The sequence below is a fragment of the Tiliqua scincoides genome, chromosome 5 (genome assembly GCF_035046505.1).
Source record: "Tiliqua scincoides isolate rTilSci1 chromosome 5, rTilSci1.hap2, whole genome shotgun sequence".
In the NCBI taxonomy this organism is placed as follows: domain Eukaryota; kingdom Metazoa; phylum Chordata; class Lepidosauria; order Squamata; family Scincidae; genus Tiliqua; species Tiliqua scincoides.
Window position 1 is genome coordinate 78,332,723 of NC_089825.1, and position 23,421 is coordinate 78,356,143.

The window sequence follows — 23,421 nt, forward strand, 5'->3', positions numbered from 1 at the left end:
TCTCCTGGCCAGTTCACTTTTGTTTTTATTAGGCAGTGCCATGTCTGACTCGTTTTTGTACTATGCCTACTGTAGCAATAGGCATGGCATGCCCAATAGCAGATGATGATGGACATCTCCATGGAGTCACACTGACTAGCCAATCTGATGCAGTTCACAACCCCCCCCCCCCAATGACAGTCAAGCCCTGTTCAGATGTTACTGTAACCTGCTTTCCTTGTACCTAGTTACAGGGAGAGTAGGAGAATGCTGGTTAGGCATGCTCTGACCAGTGTGATCATACCTCCCCCCACCACCACCTAAAGAGAGATCATCAGCATTTGGAAGCAAAGAGAAGATGTCTCCCTGGGGCAGGATAAATTTGCACAGTGCACTTTGCATATTGCAGTTGGACCAGGCTTGCTTTAATCAGGGGAACAAGCCAGGTGGGATTAAAAAACAAATCTTCCTCACTAGCTGTGGACCCCCATTCTGATCTAAACCATTCCCCTGCAGCTGCTATTTATTAAAATAAACTAAAAAACATGCAGGATATTCTGATTATGGATCTCTTGCATCCCCTCTAATTTTGTCCTTACCCACACTGATATACTCAACAGGAAGGAAACAGCTATTGCCAAATGCTCCAAGTCTTTTATTGTTTGTTTGTTCCTATCACTGAAAATGTCTTTGCTCGAATGAAACCCTCAGTGGCCTAGCTGTTTCATAAAGCAGCCTGGATTTTACCTGGTTGTGTGCTAACAGGAAGTATAAATTGTTCTTCTTTCTCTTGAATGTTATGCCAGCCTCACGAAATAGCCTGTCACTCTTGTTTTCCCACAACTAGGTATCATTCAAATGTATTATGTTCCAGATCCGTCTCAAGCTTGTGAATAAGACACAGCTCCATCTCTTCTCCCTGTGAGCTCTTGATGAAGAGAGGGGGCCACATGGCACTCCAGCCAGCTGGAATCTCTTCAGCAGCAAGGAGCTGCAGTCCAGAGCCAAACAGAGTTCATCAAGGCCTTCCAACCAGAGAGCGTCCTTTTGCTTTGCCAGCACCTCATGGTGGTGATGAGAGTAAAGCAGGCAGCCAGCTAACAGAGGAGATTTTTGCCACGTGTGGCCGATCCTCGTGTTTGCACATTGCCGGAATGAATTGGCATGATGGGAGCCAGGTCTGCCTGACCTGTAAGGAGATTGCATAGTGGCAAGTGAAGCTGTGGGAAAAACTTGAGGGAATGAAAGACTGTAGCTGTCCTGAGCTGCTGAGGGTCAAGCAAGGCACAGCAGGAGTTCCTCTTTTGTCTTTCCTTATGAACACCTCATGCTGGCTCCACTCTACGTTTCCAGTTCTCCTGTGTCAAAAGTGCATTTTCCAACCATGTGTGTTAGATTATGCCGGGGGTCGTCTTTCAGTCGTTAGAGCAAATGTTGGCTTTCACAATGCATGGCACTGCTTGCCTGTTCCCCTCCAAAACTGATACTTTCAATTAATTGCACAATGTTCATGAAATTGGAACAGGAACGTATTTCAGAGGCCCACAAATTTTTGCTTGACTTACTACCCAGCTTTGATTTGTGGTCACCATTAATCCTCCCTCCAGTTGTTATGAGGTCTGCAGGTGGGATCTTTTCTTATTTCCACTGGCCTATGGGGGTCAGAAACAGCGGAAATCTCTTTGGGGCAGCAAAGTGACTCCTGCTGGTTCTTACCTTTCGAAGACTCTAGTACAGTGACTCTCAATCTTTTTAGCATCAGGACCCACCTAAAAAAAAAGTTTCACTTTACCAGCTGCTCAAGCCTCTGTGGCTATAATGGTGATTGGGTGGCAGTGCACCCCCCCCCCCCAAGAAGGTTTTTTTAAAACTCTTGATGCTCATAGCTTAATCTGCCCTGTCAGTTTCACAAACCACCAAAAATTGGATTGTGACCCACTGGTGGGCCACAGACCCACAGTTTGAGAACCACTGTTCTAGTGCATAATGAGAGGAGATCCCTCCCCTTCCTTGCATCCTCTTCAATTTCCAGATAACTTGTGGGAGGGGAGTTTACTGTATGCTGGGCATTGGGGGGAAGTTGCCAGAGAAGAGGCCGTTGTACGCGTAATTGGCAACTTGCACACAAAACTGTGTGCTGTTTGGAGACCTTCACATACACTAACCATTACTGTAAGCCCTTGTACTGTTCCAAAACATTCACAGTCTAATTGTGTATGGAGAAAGTGTCAGTCACAGAGTGTTTGCAAATAGGTCAGCTGTAGCAAGGATAGTGAGAAGTTGTATTGGTTGAGAGAGTATCCTTGCATAGGGCCTAGGTTTAATTGGGGGGGGCTATGTTATTAATAGGAATGAGTGAAAGAAGTGGGATGCTGGACAGGCAGAGAGAGCCACAGGTTGTGTGGCCAACTAGGAAGAGAGTACCTGCAGGATAGTAGACCAAAGAGACAAGGTGAATGAAGGAAGTAGGGGATGGAAAGGATGCAGAATGGTCCCGTATTAGCTTTTAACTTGGTACCTTTTGCTGCAGGACTCTATTTGTATTGGATTTGGTAACAGGAATACCAAGGAAGGTTGGAAAGGGCGCTGAGGAACATGGCAAGATATTTTCAGCTGGGGAAACAGCTGAATCAAGGTGGTTATGGGTACTGGGCCTTCTCATTATTCACACATCTTTCCATTTCTCTCTCTCCTACAGAGGTGGTTATCAAGGTGCAGGTGTACGAAAATGGCGACTTATCGCCACTGCCTCAGGCAGCTGTGGAAGTGTATGGCAACCAGACGTCTCTGGCTTCAGGAGCTACTGACCATGAGGGTGTAAGCATGCTCCCCATCAGCTACCGTCTGGGCACCTGGGTCCTTGTCACAGCCTCCAAGCGTGGCTTTGTCACGAACTCCGTCCCTTGGCGTGTCAACAAACTGCCACGTGAGTTGTGGGCGTGATAGTGGGTTGAAGGAGCTTGGGTGGCCTTGCTTGTATGTGATGGGCACTTTGGGAAGGTGGGAGCATGAAGGATGCAGCCTTATATCAGGATAACTTCTGCTGTAGGAGTATTTTGAGGTATACATAATGCATCAGTAGGTAGAATGAAAATGAACAGAATAGAATTATGTCACTTTTAATATTTTGCAGACTTAAAAAAAAATCTTTTCATAGATGATGGCTTGACCCCCAAATCTTAGATGGGCCATTTGTTTTTAGAGTTAAGACTTAGCCTGGAGCATGTCAAGAATAAAGCCAAGTGTGCCTCTGAGCGTGTGCAGGGGCCATTTGTTCATTAGTGAGTAGTTGCAGCAAACCCATATATCAGGGAATAGGAAGAAAGGCTTCTAGGTGGGAGAGTGCAGTTGCCAGGCAGACTTGAGCCCCAATCGTCTGCCTTGTTGGAAAGTGAGGACTACCCACATTTGGACAGGCAAAGAGCCAGATTGAAAACTCCTTGAGTCTGGATCTGAATGGAATGCATATCATATATACGAGTTGGAATCTGCAGTCTCCTTCCAAAACACCATGTGCATGCACTTAAATTCTGAATCCTGTCCCAGTTTCTCCTGTGTCCAAAATTGTGTGTGCACACAGACACACACATTATATTTATGCGTATTGGTTGCCTCCCATTTCCTGCCTAGAGGCAGAAATTATTGACAGCGTTACACACTAGCCATGCCTTTTCTTCCAGCCCCCAGGATGGGTCAATGAGGTGACCTTATTACCAGTGTTGGTGGTGTCCAAACATTGTTAAATGCTCTTTGCTTGATATGAGGGAAAGGGCTCTTGATGGTATTTTATCAGGGCTGAGCAAAAGAATTCATCTCTCTTCCTCACCTCCTGTTTTCAAGTCACTTTCCTTGTGCTGGTGAAAAGTTAGAAAGCGATTGCAGTGTCTTTGGCATAAACGAATTGAAAAAAGTGCCCCATTCTCCACCGCCTCCTTGCTTGTTTGCTTGCTTGCTTTATTTATGCATTTTATAGTTACACCCTGCTTGTCATTAAAGCAAAACAACAACGACAAAAGAAAGAATTAAAACAGTTTCAAACTACAATACTACAACAAAAGCAGATCAACAGCATAAAGTGAATAAAAGCAACAGGAAGGTCTTCATCCTCTCTTCAAAAATGGAGAAATGTGTCATCATGAACTTGAGAGAGGGAATGTTTAAGGTCATCTAACTGAACCCTTGAGGCAGGATCCTACAGCATAGTGAATCAGACTGGCCCCACACAATCCCCTCTCCCGTGCAGATTGATCTGCACCACTGTGGGATTTTTATTGTGATGTAAGGTGAAAACAGATGCTTGAACTTCAGGCATGGCAGAGTTTGGATGGGATTCATGGGAACCTAAGAGTTCCTGCTATAAATTGACCCTGAGACCTTAATCACCTCTGTCCATCCACACATGCTTGCAGATCCTTACAAAGCCTGACTGAGTTGGTGCACAGCAAGATACTACAAACATATCAGATACTTGCATCATGGCATAGCTGTCTTCACAAAGGCCTAGACTGGCCAGCTTGTCCGTATTATATAGCTAGATTCTGTTGTGCATATTTAAAGTTTGTGCTGAACAACATCAGCCTCCTGGAAGTTTTTTTCTTTCATTGAAACTTTATGATTTTGGGTTATTTGGGGGTGTCTCATTCTTCCCATGCCAGTGGCGGGCCTGGGGGGGGCGGCGGCAAAAGCCCCAGGCACCACATCTGTGGGCTGTTGTGGTGGAAGCAACCCTGCCGCCTGGGAGCCAAGCCACGCCCCCAGAGGGGATGGCTGACAGGACGGGCCCTGGGTTCAGGACCCAAGGCACCCCTATGGGAGATGGTGTGGGAGGGCTAGAGAGCTGGAGAACGCAGCTGCCTGGGAGGAGCGTGCGACCCCCCACAACCCCCCTCAAAGCTGGGGGCTTCGGCCGGGAAGTGGTCACGGAGCTGTGACGCAACTACTCCTGGCTGTGCCTGGCCCCATCTGGTAGGTAGGAAGGCCCAAGTTCTCATGAGACTTCATGCTCTCTATGCGGCCGGAAGGGGCAGAGCTTAACAGCTGGGTCGCCGGGCTCATAAGGAGCCCGGTCGCAGAGGAAAGTGATTGCTCTTCCTAGGGCTCAGGCTCTGCAGGAACAGGGAGGGATCGCGCAAGCGAATCGTTCACCTCACGCCTGCCAGAGCATGGGGCGGGTGGTGTGGCAGCAGCCCCGCTGGGCAAGGTAAGCCCCAGAGGGTGGGAAGGACCCAGAAGAACCCCTCTGGGAACAGGGTACAGCAGGGAGGGGCAAACCTTGGGGGCAGTGACCCCTCGCCCCGTCCCCAGGACACCCTGGAGCACCCCAACAGTGGAGCAAGCTTGTCCCAAGGGACAAGACAACTCCAAACCTCAGCTGAGCTGCCCATAACTGCCAGTTCAGGGCCAACTTCCTGGAAGTCCCTCCAGCCGGCAATAGGTGGGATTTGCTCCACCCCACCTCGTGACCCCAGCCTCCGCTTCCAACAGTGCAGGAACTCCTGCTGTACGACCGCCTCCCGGCAGACGACTATATCATTCTGGGACTCTGCACTGAGTGCTTAAGGGAACATTGACGTGAGTGCATGGCGCATGTAGCTTCAGGTCTGGGTGAACTAACCTGGACCTGATGAATGTTAAGAATTTAACCAGAATAAATCAACTCTATCAAGCAAGCCATTGACCTCTCTGGTCTCTTCTACGATTGGGTAAGCCTCCTGCCCCTCGGGTGCACCGCCAATCAGCATTAGATCCCATGGGGTAGGGGCAGGGTCCCGCCATGGGTATACAGCTCTATTGGAGTGGCACCCACTGTGGTGCTGCCTTCATCTGCACGGCACTGCTGCTGCCTCCATCCACCCTTCAGAGCCATTCTAGGGGACAGGTAAAACCCAGCGTGACCTTCTGCCTCAGTGCTGCAAAAGCCATCTGAGACTTTGGGCGCATCCTAAAGAGTACTTCCGGTTTTCCTTTGGAAAACCTGATGTACTTTTAACAGCACTCCTGAAACCTCAGACGGCTTTTGGAGTGCCAAGGGTAAGGTCGTGTGAGGCTCCACATGACTGGGTAAGTACGGGAGAGGGGACAGCGTGTTGGGGGGGGGGGCTTGGCATGTTGCAGACCTGGCTCCAGGCATTAACGTGGCCAAGTCCATAACTGTCCCAGGCTTACAATTCTTGTTTCAAGAAATATTTTAGAGAAGCAGTTAGGACTCACAAACCACATGCCAAAGGAGAATGCTCTTCACTCCTCCCTTCCCTGAAATCACTACCCAGTCAGAACTGTGAGAATACTTTTTTGGTTCCAATTATGAAAAATATGAAATAAAATCCGTTCATGAATTTTCAGAACAAATGTCTTATTGGCCTATAATTTCTAAGACTTTAAACATTTTTTTAAAGACCTTATTTGTACAATAAAAAAATATATGTATTTCTATACTATTCTGTGTTTTGCAGATAAAAAGGTATGCTGGTTTACTGTACTGCACATCACCTTGATATTCATGGAATTCTAATGAGAAAGCTGTGTCACCTGGAATCTGTTTGATTGATTCATCAAAAGATTCTTTAAATAATTCAGTTCAAAAATGCTTTTGTACAGCCTAGACCAGGGGTGTCCAAACGTTTTGGCAGGAGGGCCACATCATCTCTCTGACACTATGTCGGGGGCCGGGGAAAAAAAAGAATTAATTTACATTTCAAATTTGAATAAATTTACATAAATGAATATATTAGAGATGGAACTTATATGAATGAATGAAGGTCTTGCAATAGCTCAAGGCCTTGAACAAAGCAAGGCTGACCTTTCCTTTGCTGCCGCTGTTGCATCACAGATGTGAACCAGCAAGGAGTGGAGGGAACCCTCTTCCCACAGCTCACACAAGAGGTCGAACAGTTGACCATCACACTGAGAGCAGTTGCGTTGGGCCAGCACGGGCTCCAGCAAGTCTCCAAAGGCTCATTGAAGACTAGGTGCTCCCCGCGGGCCAGATTGGGAGTCCTTGAGGGCTGCAAGTGGCCCCAGGGCCGGGGTTTGGGCACCCCTGGCCTAGACTGTCAAATTCTGATGCCAGGAAATTTATTTTTATTGTTGCTCTACACATCAACTAATTTCAACCACTGTCCCATGACACATTAGTGTGCCGCAAGTGGTCCACAGGTGTGCCACTGGAATTTGGGGGACGGTCATTTATTAGTAGGGCCAATGGTGGATATGAGCCCCCCACCAGCAGCATGGTATACCCTGTCAATTGTCAAAAACCTGAAGGACTGCCTTGACTGTTTTAGTGCCTTGTTAATGTGCCATGAGATGAAAAAGGTTGAAAATGGCTGCTCTGCATCTTGCTCCCTAAATATTAACATTTATCCAGATATCCAGAATCTCTCTGGGCCCCCTTCTTTGACTCCTGGGCCCCCTTTCTGACAGTGGGCCCAGGTACAAATTACCCTCTTTACCTCCCTCTCCTAGGTCCTGGTACCAGGGCTTCAATCTGCATTGGAAGCCATGTTTCCTAATCCAAGAGGTTTGGGGATTGGCAAACAGCCGTTATGCTGCATCCCATTCCCTGAGCAGCACGGAGTGGCTCCAAGCTCGTGCGCAAGTTCAAGGAGACCCATTGGGGGTGTGGTGGCTTACCCAGAGGTTAAGGGAAGAGTTTCCCCTTGCCTCCAGCTGAGCCGCTTCTGGCCCCAATCTTGCGCTGGATACAGCGCAGGCCTCCTGGTCTGCTTGTTCCAACACAAGATAAGATTGCGCTGCACGATGTCAAAAAATGTTCCATAGCACAGGGTCAACACTGTCAATTTGCTTAACCGTGGTAGGGTAAGTGCAAGTGGGTCATGGGACTGTGAGCTCCCTGTTCAAACCCCAACATCCCACTACCAAATCTAACTGTGGTTAACGGTTACATTTCCCATTGGTTTCAGATTTTGGTTTGCTCTAACCTTGGCTAAACGTTGCCTCTTGTGACTGCAGTTAGTCCTAGCAGTGTGAGTTTGTGCTCTGGAAGGGAGGTGGAGTGGTGAGGGGAAGAGGGAGCCTTCAGTTCGGTAGCCTGCTCACTATTGTTTAACCACAGAACATCTGCATCATTCCCGTACAGGTGTGTAATCTGAATAATGTAAATAGAAAAATAGACGCTGTGGACATCTTAACTTTTATTATTGGTCAAGCAGCTATTCTCAGAAATGTAAATTTGCCACTTGTTTAGATTTTTCAGGGGATGGAATTTCCACTTTTCAAAATGCTGCTGCTATTTATATTTAAAGTAGTTAATTTTTCTTTTCCCCCCCTCTGTTTGGACATAATTATTATTATTATAAGCATTTCTTCCCCATCCCTTTGCCTCTCTCTCACCCCAATTCTCTTTCGTCTGCCCCATGGTTAATGCTAAGCATGTCTAGATTTAATCAAAGTTTGAAATCCAACTTTAAATTATGGTTAAGAGACGGGCAAACGCTACATATGCACTGGCTTATCATGAAATTGCTGCATTGGGACAGGACAATCAGACATTACTACAGATATCAGTATTCCCACTCCACTGTTAATAATTCCATTAAGCTTATTTTCTCGTCGTCATGTTGGACAGTCACTGATAATAAATCAGTAGTTTACTTACAGCTGCTAGAATAATGATTTCCTCCCCTCCCCCCCCAACTGGAAGAACAAATTACTGGGTGTGCTCTGACATACATGTAATATGTGCACATAGGGGAAATCTGTTGTGCGTGCAGGGACCAAGGGTGGTGGGTCATGGCACAACACAATGGAATGGCATGAAATTAGGAGGGAAGGACGTTTAGAGGTGCAACAGTAGATAGATTTTACTGTAGGGCTAAAAATACAATAACTAGGAAGGGGACTCAAAAATAAAAGATACTGCAGTGTGCTCAACAGTCACTCACACAGTTGGGCCCTAAACCTTGATGACTTCTAGGTAGAAGAGGAAATCCTTACAAGCAGAAGGGAGCACACACCAATGGAAGGGAGAAAGGAGGCAGACCAGAATGTAGGGAAATCAGGGCGATTACTCAAGGCAGGCTGAAGAACCAGGGATTTTGTGGTCATGGGGAGGGGAAGAGAACAACCAAGGGGAAGGGGAAACAACAGGAAAGCACCAGGGTTCTAGCTGCAGTTCGAGACTGGCTGAGTGTTCTCTATAGCCTGAACCAGGGCTACAGGCAAGGAACGCACCCCTTAGCAGGTTCTGAAAATGCTTCAGTCATTAGTGGTGTGATGAGCTTTTCTCTCCCACTGTCCAGTTGCTCCTTATCAACGTCCTGAGCCTCTAAGAAGTGAGAATGGAGATCTTCCTTTTTTGTGGCATTTTTTTACACTTGTTCAATGTTATTTTTTTACAAATAACACTATGGCTGCAATCCTAACCCACTTTCCGGCACTGACATCAGGGCAATGCAACTCCGAGGTAAGGGAACAAGCATCGCCTTATCTTGAGGAGGCCTCCATGACCGCCCCCCAACTGCAGGATGCAGCACATGCCCCACTGGCACAGCTATGCCAGTGCTGGAAAGTTAAAGGCAGACCCAGGAATCCTAGGCTCTTGCATGCTCACTGCGCTCATGCCAAAGAAGAAGATACAATACAAATACAATACAAAGCGTTTTGTCAGTCTGAGTGTATGTAAGACAGAAGACAAAGGGAGTTTGTGGTCAGAGTGGATATCTATCTGTACCTGCTGAGATGAGCTTGTAGTGATGCAGAGATTTTGGGGCCACTTGCCAAGTCATAGCTTCCCCCTGGTTCAAAGTTGGAAGTTTGAATTGACAGACCATGGTCTGAGGTTGGCAGCAAATCAGAAATCATAGTAGAGTATAAACCAGACCAGAAACTATGGCCTGAAATGGATTTTAAAACTATGGTTTGCAACTACATTTTGGACTGTGGTTTCTGATTTTGGTGTTTGGCCAATTGCAAGCCATGGTTTATGAACACAGAAATCACAGCAAACTGCAGTTCAGGTTCCTTAACCAGAGTTTTGTATGCTGTCTGAATTTAGCCATTATGTTTGTTCATCTCACCTGAACGATTCATAAGCGAGATAAGCAAACGTAATGGCTAAATTCAGACAGATTCTTAGCAGGAAGAATCTGGAAGAACTATTTTTTTTTTAATGATTATTCTAACAGCTGTAAGTTCATTACTTATTTATGACGAGTGTCAATCCAACACAATGAGAGGGGACGCTTAATGGAAATATTAATGGTGTAGTGGGAATATTGATATCAGGAGTAATTCCAATCCTCATGTCCCAATACCCCAATTAAAGTTTGGCACAGTGTCTGAACTGACAAGAGACAGCCTGATTATCTATATTTTTTTAAATGCCCTAACAAGCGCAGAGCCTTTGCTCTTGCAAGAAGTAACATTTTACCTTCTGAACTACAATATGGCAGGTTTAAAATAACTCCACTGGAGGCAAGATCGTGTGGCTGCTCAATGAGTGCAGTTGAATCATTACGCCATATGATCCTGCATTGCCCCCTCTATAAAGATCTTTGCCAAATATATTTAAAAGACCTCCTCAAAAAGGAGGAGGGTTGGGCTGATCAAGAAAAAACTCGGTTTCTCCTTGCGGGTGTTAATATTGAAATTACTGAGAAAGTGGCTATATTTTTGAAATCGTTCATTAAGAGAAAGATACTTTGTTCTACGGTAACTGTTACCCAAGGTAGCTGAGGATTTTTAAACTGTTTTTTTGTAAGTCATATTACTGTATCTTAATGTCAGTAAAGGTATTCTGAATGAATGACAAGCCATAGCTATCACAATTTCTACTGCTTCCAGAGGGATGCAAAATAAAAGTGGACAAGCAACCCTAAACTATGTAGAAGTGTGCCCCGGTATCCGCGGGGATTCTGTTCTAGAACCACCCCCCTGCGGTTGACTGAAACTGCAGATACCAGAGATCGCTCCCCACCCTCTGGAGGCTCTGTTCCCCTCTCTCTGCTCTGCTCCCCCTACCTCAAGAGGGGGTGCAGGGGGGCCATGGACCCCAGTCTGTGCGGGGTTTCCCTGTACATGTCAAAGCTCAAACCTTGGTTTACGTAGAGTTGGTGCAAGTCTGAAACAAGCCACTGTGAAATATAAGAGAACCACCATCCAGAAGGTCATACATACCCATGTTGTTCTCCACATTTTCTTTTCAGTAGGTTTTCCTAGAATAGAGCCCCCAGATTTCTAGCCTACTTCTGAGGTGCTGTAACTCTAAAGCAGGCTTTGTCCTGAATTGAATAGAACATTTGCTGCTGTGGACAGAAGAACTTCAAGTAATCAGGTATTCTCTCTTGTCTTTCTCCCAATTCTCCTGGGCAGTCTATGCCTCTGTCAGCCTCTACCTGCTTCCAGAGCGCCCTGCTACACTCATACTCTATGACGACCTGGTACAGATTCTTCTTGGCTCCCCAGGTAAGTCTCATGATTCAGTTGCCAGAGAATGGAGGTCTTGTGAAAAGCACTCCAGAGCCAGCTAAAGTCAAGGGTAGATGGATCTTGTGTGAAATTGCAGAATATCTTCCTGCATCTCCTCACCTTTGCCTTCCTCTGTGCACCACCAGTGAGTAGTAAAGAGAGCCAGGATGGTGTTAGACTTGGAAGAGCCAGGCTCAAATCCCTGCTCAGTCTTGGAAGAGCCAGGCTCAAATCCCTGCTCAGTCAGGAAGCTTCCTGGATGACCTTGGGCCTGTCACTATCTCTTAGCCTCACCAATGTCTCTCTGGGTTGTTGTGAGAACAAAAGGAGGGAAAGAACCTTGTCCACCATCCTGAGCTCTTTGGAGGAAGGGCTGTATAAAAACATGAATAAAATAATAAATAATCAAGAGTGGTGAAGCCAGTTTGCTCCCTGCAAGGCCTGTACTTTCACAAAGGCTTCTTGTGGCCTGTCTGGCTGCAGATGATCAAATCAATTGAAGGAGTGCCATTGGATAGCGTGCAAGTCCAGCTTGTATGTTTGTCAGTATTATGGGGGATGGGACTGTAGCTCAGTGGAAGGGAATATGCCTTGCATATAGAAGGTCCCCAATTCAGTCTCTGGAGTCTCCAGATAAGACTGGGAATGGTCCCTGTCTGAATCTCAAGAGAGTCACTGCCAATTAATACAGATAATACTGAGCTAGAAGGACCAATAAGAACATAAGAAGAGCCCTGCTGGATCGTGCCAAAGGCCCATCTAGTCCAGCTTCCTGTATCTCACAGTGGCCCACCAGATGCCTCGGAGCACACAAGATAACAAGAGACCTGCATCCTGGTGCCCTCCCTTGCATCTAAATAGTCTGACGAACTATAAGGCAGTTTCCTATATTCTTGTGTAATTCCAGGCTTATTTGTGTGGCTAGTAACTCAGATCTGATTTCTATATTCAACAATATACAATGGAACAAATAACAAATTTGTTATACAAATAACAATGGCACGTGCTGGAATCCCTAGCATGTATGCACTGCTGAAACAGAGACGCCTGTGTTGGCTCAGTCATGTTGTGAGAATGGATGATGGCTGGATCCCAAAGGATCTCCTCTATGGAGAACTGGTGCAAGGAAAGCGCCCTACAGGTAGACCACAGCTACGATACAAGGACATCTGCAAGAGGATCTGAAGGCCTTAGGAGTGGACCTCAACAAGTGGGAAACTCTGGCCTCTGAGCGGCCCGCTTGGAGGCAGGCTGTGCAGCATGGCCTTTCCCAGTTTGAAGAGACACTTGGCCATCAGACTGAGGCAAAGAGGCAAAGAAGGAAGGCCCATAGCCAGAGAGACAGACCAGGGACAGACTGCACTTGCTCCCAGTGTGGAAGGGATTGTCACTCCCGAATTGGCCTTTTCAGCCACACTAGACGCTGTTCCAGAACCACCTTTCAGAGCGCGATACCATAGTCTTTCGAGACTGAAGGTTGCCAACAGGATATTCAACAAGCACACCCTTTTTGTGCTTGCATGGAAACCAGTTCTGATATCACAAGCCCTCTTGGAGGTCAAACTCTATTATTGTAAGTTCTGTCCCATATCTTTGACCTAATGCAGCAGAATCCCATGTATGTCGTGACAAGAAAGCACTCTGCTCATGTTCAGAGGCTCTTTGCTATATTACTGTTAATCACATGTCCAAGGGGTGATACCTGGCATTAGAAGCAGGATCCAAATTTCAAAGTGCTGATGGGACTGAGTTGAGTTGTACCTCATGGTCTTCTTTGGGTACCGCCTGCTTGGACCAAGAGGTGAGACTCTTTCTTGTTGCAGGAGCCAAGAGCCAGCCATGGGCACAATTTCAGCGCAAATCTGCCCGCCTGCCCCGCAGCTCCACCTACAGCCAACTCTCCGCGTCTCTGACTGCAGCCAGCAGTGGGCCAGACATGCGAGGTTTTCCATCTTTCATCGGTGCTGAAAGCAGTGGTAACGGTACGAGTCCTTGGGTCAGGATTTGGGTGGCAGGTGGTCAGGCTGGAATACAGAGGTGGTGAGTGCTGAAGAAGTAGACCTGACCCTATCCTTACAGCATGATAGCAGAATCCCTTTTGCCCCTATGGAAGAACTGGAGGGGGAACAAACAACGACACTTGTTAGTTTATGACCCTAACTTCACCCCCATGAAGGGGCACCATTTGGATTTTCTTCCCTGAGCACCAACATTTCTTTCCTGCCTCCACCATTTCTGGAGTGGAGGCCACCCTGTTCCTAATTCTTTGTCTCTCCACAGCCAATAACATGTGGCTGGAGTTGGTGCCCATAGTTGCTGTCAGCGTTCACCTCTTCACCGGTAATGGGACAGAAGTCCAGCTCTCGGACTCCGTCCACCTCTCCATCCCGTTGCCGCCTGACACTGTTGCCGCCGCAGCCACCAGCGTCCCAGCCTGGCGCTTTGACCTCAAGAGTGGTGAGTAGGTGTTTCATTGTGAGGTTCCTAATATAGTTTTATCTGTTTCATTTTTATTACATTCCTTCATTACCAGCAAGCAAGGCAAGGATTGGTGTTGCTGTCTTATTTTATATATGCATGTAGTGTCATGAATGTGCATTGTACTTCACAACAGAGGGATGGGCCCCTGTCCAAGCAGAGAGGGGAGAATGAGGTTGATGGTATGAAGGAGAGCAGGTGAGATGACTAACAGGAGTTGGGAGGGGGCAGGATCCAGGGTGCACGTGGAGGGAGCCAGGCAGTCAACTCATCAAGCAAGAGTGAGGAAATGAAGAAAGTTGAGAAGGGTGAAGGAAGTGGGCAGGAGTGGAATGAAAATTGGACTGAAGGGTTTCTGTTTTGGTGTTAAAAAAGGATGCAGAGTCTTGAGGAGAGAATAAGTGGAGGCCTTTCGGCAGAGGCATGTTGATCAGTTTCCAGAAGCCAAATACTTCTTCCTTTGCCCATGGATCCTGCTGGACCAGCCTTGCCATGAAGCAACCTGAAACAGTCACATGGAACAGAAACGTTTGGAGGAGCAGTGGGCAGTTAAGCCCCCATCCCATCCCGTCTCCTCTAGTCTGCTGCTCCACTGGAGGGTCCAATCCTCTTTTGGCTTGCTGGGAGCAAGTCAGAAGAGGATCATGGCGGCAGCAGCAGCAGCAGTCCCCTTCTCTATCCAGTGCTTGTGGAAGGAAAAAAGGTTGGGAAGCTGCCATGGTACCAGATGGCCTCAACCTACAGAGACAATTTGGAACCTGCTCCCCATCCCTTTGCCTACCAGGGCTGCAGTACAGTTCTGTACTGCACCCCATTGCACTTCTGTTTGCAGTGAACAGTGGTGCATGATGTGTTCCCAGCATGCACAGCTCCGTTCATTTCAAACAGAAGTGGTGCAAAATAAGGAGTCTGTGTGCTGTGCTCTTGGTAAGTAAAGGCAAAGGGGGTGGGGGTACACCTGCCCTCCCTTTTCATCCATGGGGGGCATGCACGCAGAAGGAGACTGGGGGGGTTCAGGCAGCTTGGGCACACAGGCTGCCATTGTGTTCCAGGCATTGTGCAGCATTGTAAAACCAGTTTAAGTGCTGGTAAAGGTCCATTCGCAGGACTGGTGGGGTGAAGAGGGAACAGTACCATTCCCCTGTTTTTAAACAGAAGCCTGGTTTGGAGGGACTGATCTCTCAGGAGAAACTTCCTGCTGCTGGTTGAAAGTCCTGAGTTGGCTGCTGGATTTCTGTTCCAGCTCTTGATTCTTTTGTTCTCACACTAGATCAGCTGGTCTACTTTTAAAAACTCATTATCAAACACCCTCTACTGCAGGCTTGCTGGAAAGTGTGGGAATGTATTACTTAATTTCTCCACACAACCCTCTCCATGCATCCCAGCTGCTTGCTCTGAGGTATCTGTGCCTTGGGTCACCCGTGGAGGGACTACTCCGTCAAAGGCTCTCTTCTTGTTCACACTGGGGCGGAGAGGGTTAATAAAGAGCCCTTAGGCTGTCTCAGTTTGGGAGACAGCTGTCTGAGGTGCCTGAATCTCGACAGGAATGGCAGGGTGTGGGGGGAGAAGGTCCTTGAGAACAAGGGGCTATGCTGGGAGCTGTGTTGGTCTCCCAGGCTGTTGGTGGCCTAATCTACTTTGTGTTTCTCAACACAACAGAACACAACAAAACCTGCTAGGTAGGGACATGATCCAGTGTTACTTGCTCTGCGTCTGCAGGATATCTGCTCTTTCTCCTGCAGTGTGGATTGTACTGACATGGGGGGATCCTTTTTTTTGAAACTGGGCCTGATCAAGATTATCTTTCTGGCCACTTCCAGTTCAACAAACAGTTCTCTTCTCTCAGGTCTGTGGATCCGGAATGGGACAGGCCTCATCCGCAAAGAAGGGAACCAGCTATACTGGACATTTGTCTCCCCACAGCTGGGCTACTGGGCAGCTGCCATGCTGTCTCCGACAACAGGTAAGATCATCACTGCTAAACTCTTTGGTACCTTGCTGAGGAACCATAAAGAGCTCTGCTTTAGCAGGGCTGAGCATTCTCCATGAACCTGCAGAACTGTCTGGCATTTAGTGTCCTGGTAGTTCCTTCCTGGGAAATGTTTCTATGCTTGTGCAGAGTGTTCCCCATATTCAGTGAGTATGAACTCCAGCCAGTTCCTCCAAATCCAATCTGCCTTGGGCAACGTGGTTTTGAAAAGCAATGTAAACAATTAGAAAATGTAGTAAAAATATCTCTGGGGTTTCCAGATGCCGCTGGAAAAATCTGGGATTAGAAAGAAGGACTTTCAGGAAGAACCAAAATGAATATGGGGGATAAAACTCTCCTTGCTTAATTTTGCTTGCAAAAATGTCATTAAATTATATATTGTCTTGATGTGAATCTATTTTAGTAATTTCCTCTTTTTGGAAATGTGCACTGTTTAGTTTTTTTTGCATGCAAATTACTTGACAAGTCAGTTTAGCCCATGTTATTGCCTCCAAATGTTAAACTATTTATGAGCATGTCTTAAAATGTAGCATGTTTTAATAACGCCTTCTTAATTGAAATTTGAAAATTTGGGGCTGGATTAAAAAAACAAAACAAAACACCACAGACATTTTTAAAAATACAAATAAACCTATAAGAGTAGCCCTTGGACGAGAGCAAAGGGTCATCTCATCCAGCAAACTGTTTCCATCAGCAGCAATCCAGATGCCTTTACGAAACCTCTAATTGGGTTATGAAGGTAACAGGCATTCTCATTGCTGGGTGACAAACAGGAGTATTATGAGGTGGACTGCCTCTGTGTATGGAGGTTCCACTGAGCTGTTGTGGCAAATGGCAATTGATAGAGACTTATCCTTCATGAGTTTTTCTGATCCTCTTTTCAGGTCACCAAACTAGTGGCCACCACCATAACTACATAGACCTATTATGGTGCATTTCCTTCTCTGCAAACTGGTTGTCTCTCTTCCAGCCAGTTTCACTGAGTGACCCACAAGTTCTAATGTTACGACAGAGGATTTATGACAGAGATGGAAAATCTCTCCCTCCACAGTATGCCTAATTTTATAAACCTCTATCTTATTCCCCACCCCACCCCCTAGTCAGCTTTATATGCTGCAGTCAGCTTTTTCTTAAATGTAACATTTCCAAAGGCTTTAGCACGAAATGCCATTTCAGTTCTGCTGCCCAGATGACTCACACTTTACAGAGTAAATAACAGGTGGAGGCCATTGAATCTGCATTGGACCCAAACCCTCTGTATGTGGTGGGTTTGCTGCTGGAAGGGGTCTGTTGGCCTCAGAACCTTTCAGTGGCAGACCTGCTATTAAATGAAGGGGGAAAATGCCCTGAGTGTGGAACTTCACGCACCTTTAGGACCATGCGGAAGCCTCCCTGAGGCTTCTGACATGGTTGGAAACTGTGCTTCTGGTTTGCCAGAAGCACTGTTTAAAGTGTTGGGGAAGCTTCAGGAGGCTTCCCCAATGCATTGTGGAGTCACATGAGGCTCCAGATAAGTGGGGGGGCAACATCCCATGGGGTTGCCATCATGGACCTTTGCCCCGGGGCGCAGGGCTGGGGAGGTCCACTGCCTGTTTTGTAAACCTGGGCTCATTCCTAGAACATAAACAATGTGCTGAATGGCCTCTTCAGAGATCCTAGATGGATCCCTGAGCATGTACAGTGTGCCCCTCAATTCTGCAGATCTGCAACTAGTCACACACACTCCACTGAGAATGGGGAGAAGGGCATCGGGATCAGAGGATATGACTTCCAGCACTGGCAGAGAGGAAGAGGCATGACAGTGTCCAGAACTGCCTCATAAGAGCTGCTTTTTTTGCAGGGCTGGCGAGTGCTGGAGGAGGCATAAAGGACATTGCTACCTACCACACGATCTTCCTGCTCACCATCCTGGGTGCCCTGGCATTGCTGGTCCTCATTCTGCTCTGCTTGCTTATCTACTACTGCAGGTGAGTGCTGTTGGCTTGTCCCACACCTCCCTTTCTAGCTGTCTCCAGAACCTCCCTTATCACACCTAATTTTTCTCTGTGCTCGTCCCCTCTACAAAACCTTAAAAAAAGTTACATTTCATCTTAGTATTCACTTGTCTGTTCATCAGTAGGATAGTTAAAGAGTCAGTCTTGGCTCAAAGAGTCCTGAGTTCAAGTTTTGCCTCTGCTACAGACTCTTACTCTAAGCATCAGTTTCCCATCAGCAAAAACAGGATAATGGAAGCCTGCTGCCTCGCACCATTTGGGGAACGGGAGAGAACTGCAGTTTGCAAATATCACACTGCAAATGAAAGCACCCTCACAAGTGATCAGTTAGGGTCTGGGTGTGAGAAAAGGCAGCTGAGCTGAGGATTGTAGGGATAGTCTCTGGAATTTGACAGCTGTTGCAAGCATTTTTCACTAGTCCTTGCAAAATGTCAGGCAGTCTCTGTGGCTGATTAGTCATGGATCATTTCCTTTCCCCTCCCCCTCTCCCAAGGCCTAGTCCCTTCATCCATCCAATACCCACCTCCATATCCTTGCAAACAGCTCTGTGTAATAAAGAGGAAAGCACCCATGAGCATGTACAGAGTACCTCTTCCTTTAGCCCACACGTTTCACCAGGAATGAGGAGAGAAGAGTAATTTAGGTGAGAGGGTTTAGCTTCCAGATGGGCTTCAGCCTAGGCAACTGTCAGTTTACAAATTGTGTAGCCTCTGGTTGATGGCAGGTCCCAAACCAGCTCATTTGTATCCTGAGAAAAGGTTTATTTCTCTCAGTCCTGATTTTCTTGAGATCCCTAGGGAAGGGGGCGTTGTCTCTGGCAGAGGCAGTGTACTCAGTGATTTCACGGAATTGTAGACCCAGAAAAAGCCATCTAGATCAGCTTCCTTCCCATTCACTGTTCCAAGGCAGGACCACCCATTCACCACTTACCCCCCCCCCCCATTGGACCACCAGGGAGCAAGCCAGCTCTTGTGCTGTAAAGTCCTAGGAGCCATGAGCAATATTGTCTTGGAAAGAAACATGGTTCCAAACTCGGAATCAGTCAAACCTGAGCTTGATGGTAAAGCCTGTCCATAACCACCCCAGGAAAACGCACATTTGGTCATAACTCCAGGCTGTCTGGCTGCCTGCCATCCTGTGTTTTAATATTGGCACTCCCTGGTGCCCCAGAGGATAGGAGGCAGATGGGAGGAAAGGGAACAACCAAGAAGAAGGAGACTAAATGACAGACATATTTAAGCAGCATATATCCTTGGTCCTCCACTCATTTTAAAAGGGTTCATTGCTTGAATTGAGCAAGGGATGAAAGGCCATTAACAGTTGCTCCACCCACCAACTCACTCCCACATGAGCTGAGATGCAGGCCAAGAGCTGTTCAGCCCTCCTCTGCCTCAGCAGCAACAGCGACTTTGACACAGAGTCCTCCTATGCATCTCAGCTGCTCACTTCCATTCTTGTCTCCCATGGGAGTGAGCAGCTGAGGTGCATGGGAGAAGTGCCTTAAGTCTTTTTTTGCTGTCCACACTGGGTGGGTTGGAGGAAAGAGAAGTGAAAGAGGAAATATCCTGATCTGGCTGTCCAAAGCCTCTTGAAGATCCTTTCCAGTGTCAAATTGCTAAGTAGACCTTTTGTTTTTGAAATCTTCTCATTCCATCTATAATGGGGTGCCCAAACCCCAGCCCTGGGGCCACTTGCGGCCCTCGAAGCCTCTCAATGCAGCCCCCAGGGAGCCCCCAGTCTCCAGTGAGCCTCTGGCTCTCCAGCAATTTGTTGAAGCCCGCACTGGCCTGATGCAACTGTTCTCAGCGTGAGGGCAACTGTTTGACCTCTTGTGTGATCTATGAAATGAGGGCTCCCTCCACTGCTTGTTGTTTCACGTCTGTAATGCAGTAGCAGCAGCTAAGGAAAGGCCAGCCTTGCTTTGTGCAAGGCCTTTTATAGACCTTGAGCTATTGTAAGACCTTCATTCATTCATATAAGTTCATCTTTAATATATTCATTTATATAAACTTACATAAATTAATTCAAATTTTAAATGTAAATTCTTTTTTCCCCTGACCCCCTACACAGTGTCAGAAAGATGATGTGGCCCTCCTGCCAAAAACTTTGGACACCCCTGATCTATAAAAATGAACATCTTTCTTTCTTTCTTTCTTTCTTTCTTTCTTTCTTTCTTTCTTTCTTTCTTTCTTTCTTTCTTTCTTTCTTTCTTTCAACTGTGACTAGTATGCATTAGATTGCTGCACGAAAATAACTCAGGGCCCAATCCTATCCAATTTTCCAGTGCCAGTGCAGCCGTGCCAATGGGGCATGCACTGCATCATGTGGTGGGGAGGCAGTCACAGAGGCCTCCTCGAGGTAAGGGAACATTTGTTCCCTTATCTTGGGGTTGCATTGTGGCTGCACCAGTGCTCAGAAGTTGGATAGAATTGGGCCCTCAGTCTCACAGTATTTGAGACAGTGCAGGGCTTGTTGCATATGCTGTGATCCCCAGCAGTGATGGGTGCCTGTTTGTGTAGATTGCCATTCTCCAAACAAAAAAAACCACACCCAGTCCTTTGACCAATCTAACTGTGGCTTCTTGGTGATCAGGGGGTGTGACTTGGCTAGGGTGAGGCATTGTGGAGAGATCCTGCGCTTAAAAATTTGCCACCAACACTGATTAAACTTATATATTAAATATTATAACACAGAAGGTTCCCTTACACTGAGTCAGTCTGTGTAACTGACTGACCCAGGACTGGCTACCCTGCCTGGCAGCTGTTCTTCAAAGCCTTAGGCAGAGGGAAATTTCAGATATCTGAAATATGACTTGTTTTCTCTCTCTCTCCTCCCTTTCCAGGAGACTGTGTCTAAAACCACGTCAGCAGCACCGAAAGCTTCAGCTCTCTGGGGCGCTGGATGCCTCTAAGAAAGACCAGGCCACCTCAATGTCCCAGATTAACCTCATCTGTACAAGCCACATGGAGACGGCCTCCTCCAATGGGGACACAGACGTACACACCCCTATCCTCAAGTCGGCCTTCTCCTCATCCCGTGAGTTCGAGAGCTCCCGTGAGGAGTTCTTCAAGCAAGTATCCAACCAAAAGGCCCGGCATGCCAGCAAGGCCTCTACAGGGGACACGCTGAGCCAGCGGACGGGTTCTAAGGATGACTACCCTCGAGTGGCAGAGGGTTACTCGCTGAAGGCAGCTCGTTCCATGGATGTCCCTGGTGCGCTTGAGCCCCCTCTCCTGGAGGACTACAAGCGCAGCTATTCACACCAGCGCATGGAGGACAAGAGCACTGAGACACAACGCAAGCAAGCTCGCAACGACAGCAAGGCCTACCTCCAGGAGCCCCCCTCGCCACCACCCCTCCCACCTCCCTTTGAACACTATATGGGCCACAAAGGAGAGCCCAAGCCTCCTGACTTCATGATGTCACAATCCGTAGATCACCTCGCCCGTCCCACCTCACTGAGTCAGCCTGGCCAGCTTATCTTCTGTGGTTCTATCGACCACATGAAGGACAGCATGTACCGCAACGTCATGCCAACACTTGTTATTCCAGCCCACTACATGCGTCTGGCACCTTCAGACCAGGCTCCAGGGGGCTCTGAGAACCAAACGGATGTGGACCCAGCAGGCATGGGGCTCCCTCACCAGTTTGGACCTCAGGAGCAGCAGCGGCAGCTCCTCCAACAACAGCTACAACATCCCCAGTTCCAGCTCCAGCAACACCAAGCAGAAGAGGCCGAAGGGAAGGGCTGGGGTCCGCATGCCCAATCTGTCAGTGGCTCAGTCACCATTCCAGTGTTGTTGAATGAATCCACCATGGCCCAGTTGAATGGGGAGCTGCAGGCACTGACTGAGAAGAAGCTGTTGGAACTGGGAGTGAAGCAGCACCCACGCGCCTGGTTTGTGTCACTCGATGGGCGTTCCTCACAGGTCCGCCATTCTTACATTGATCTCCAAGGCAATGAGAGGAGCCGGAGCAATGATGCCAGTCTGGACTCAGGCGTGGATGTCAATGAAGCCAAGCCACCCAAGCGCCTGAAGGAGGAGCGACTGGCCCCCACCATGCCTCCCCCGTACTCCAAGCTGGTTTTCGCGGATGCTGACACGGAGCAGAGCAGCAGTGAGAGCCGCACAGCCATTTGCTCGCCTGAGGACAACTCACTGACACCTCTGTTGGACGAGAACACTGACCACCGTGCTGCCACCATTCCCCGGCGTGGGCGTAGCCGTGGCAACAGTTCTCGCAGCAGCAACAGCAACAGCGAATTGCGGCGTGACTCCATGACCAGCCCAGAAGATGACAGCAACGAACCCTCTGAAGGGACTGATGAGCAGGGGGACAAGAAGAGCCCCTGGCAGAAACGTGAGGAGCGGCCCCTCATGGTCTTCAATGTGAAGTAGCTAGCAGGAAAATGGGGAGTTCGCCCTCACTACTCAGTGAGGGGGGTGGGTGGGTGGGAGTAGAGGTCACCATGGACACTGGTATTCACCTGCAGTCCAGTGTGGTTTTCTCTTCTCTCCACCTCGTCAAGTCCTTGGCAAAACAGAAACCCAAAACTGATGACAGCAGAAAGAAGTGGATGGAACAGTATGCAGAATGTGGCCAAGTCATCTTTTCCCAGCATGCCCTGTGACCATTCAGGATGCTTGCCTTGCCCAGAGCAGGTTAAGGAGCACCATGGCATCTGTCTAAGAAAGTGGGGCCTCAGTCCTTTTCCTTGAACATCAACTACAGTGAACCAGTCAGTCCTCAGAAAGGGTCCTGTGTGGTTCCAGGTCTTGTTCTGAGAATGTCCTGCGCCCCACTGAACCTGGCACAGCCAGAACTGGCATTGGCCCCTTGCCCTGGCACACTAGGAGTGTAGGTGAAATGGAAGGCATTACTGGGACTCTTCAACCCCCTTGCTTTTGGGTGGGGTGGGGGGCTTTGTATAGTTCCTTTTTGGTTTTTTTATTCAGTCCTGTGGATTTTCCAAACTGTAGCACAGTTTGGTGTGGGAGTGGGGTGGGCGGGAAGGGGAGGGCAAGTGCCCAAGGGCTCTAGGCCAATGCCCATCTTTGCCTGTGGTGCCTCAATGCCCCCAACAGCCTGGGTTACAGCACAGAGCCCAGGCACATTTGGGGAGTGGGGGGCACAGGTGTGGTTTATTGTACATACGTGTGTGCATGCGTGTATGTCGGGGTGGTGGTGGTGGGTGTCTGAGCCATGGTGTGTATGTGTGGATAGGTGTGTCAGTTGTGTCTGACCTCACTGCCAAACAAGCTCCCTAGTGGAGTCATCTCTGTGCGCCCCCCTTTCCCTTGTGCCTGCGACAGCTCTGTCTCCTCCAAGTGCCTTCCGGCCCCAGCGTCTCCCCGCTCCCCACCATGGCAGTGAATGAAAACCTGAGTGTCCGCAGAGGAGTTCAGACAGACCATCTGCTCAGAGCTGCTGCAGCTGGGGGGAAGGGTGTGCATAAGAAAAAATCTTCCTTTCTCCCTAATCCCTTTCTCTCCTGCAGTGGATGCTGGGGGGGGGGGGAAGAGGATGGGCACTGGAGGAAAAGACATCACA

General features: G+C 48.0%; 1 protein-coding gene across 1 annotated transcript in view; it reads left to right on the forward strand.

Annotated features, from left to right (window-relative positions):
- The window catches only part of FAM171A2 (family with sequence similarity 171 member A2), a 37,333-nt gene extending 15,029 nt beyond the window's left edge, over positions 1–22,304 (forward strand). The window contains exons 2-8 of the mRNA XM_066628619.1: positions 2,678–2,905; positions 11,311–11,403; positions 13,230–13,388; positions 13,687–13,863; positions 15,731–15,847; positions 17,715–17,841; positions 20,711–22,304. Coding sequence (XP_066484716.1) covers positions 2,678–2,905; positions 11,311–11,403; positions 13,230–13,388; positions 13,687–13,863; positions 15,731–15,847; positions 17,715–17,841; positions 20,711–22,268 — 2,459 coding nt within the window. The 3' untranslated portion in view covers positions 22,269–22,304. The remainder of the gene's footprint in view (positions 1–2,677; positions 2,906–11,310; positions 11,404–13,229; positions 13,389–13,686; positions 13,864–15,730; positions 15,848–17,714; positions 17,842–20,710) is intronic.
- Positions 22,305–23,421: the final 1,117 nt, after the last annotated feature.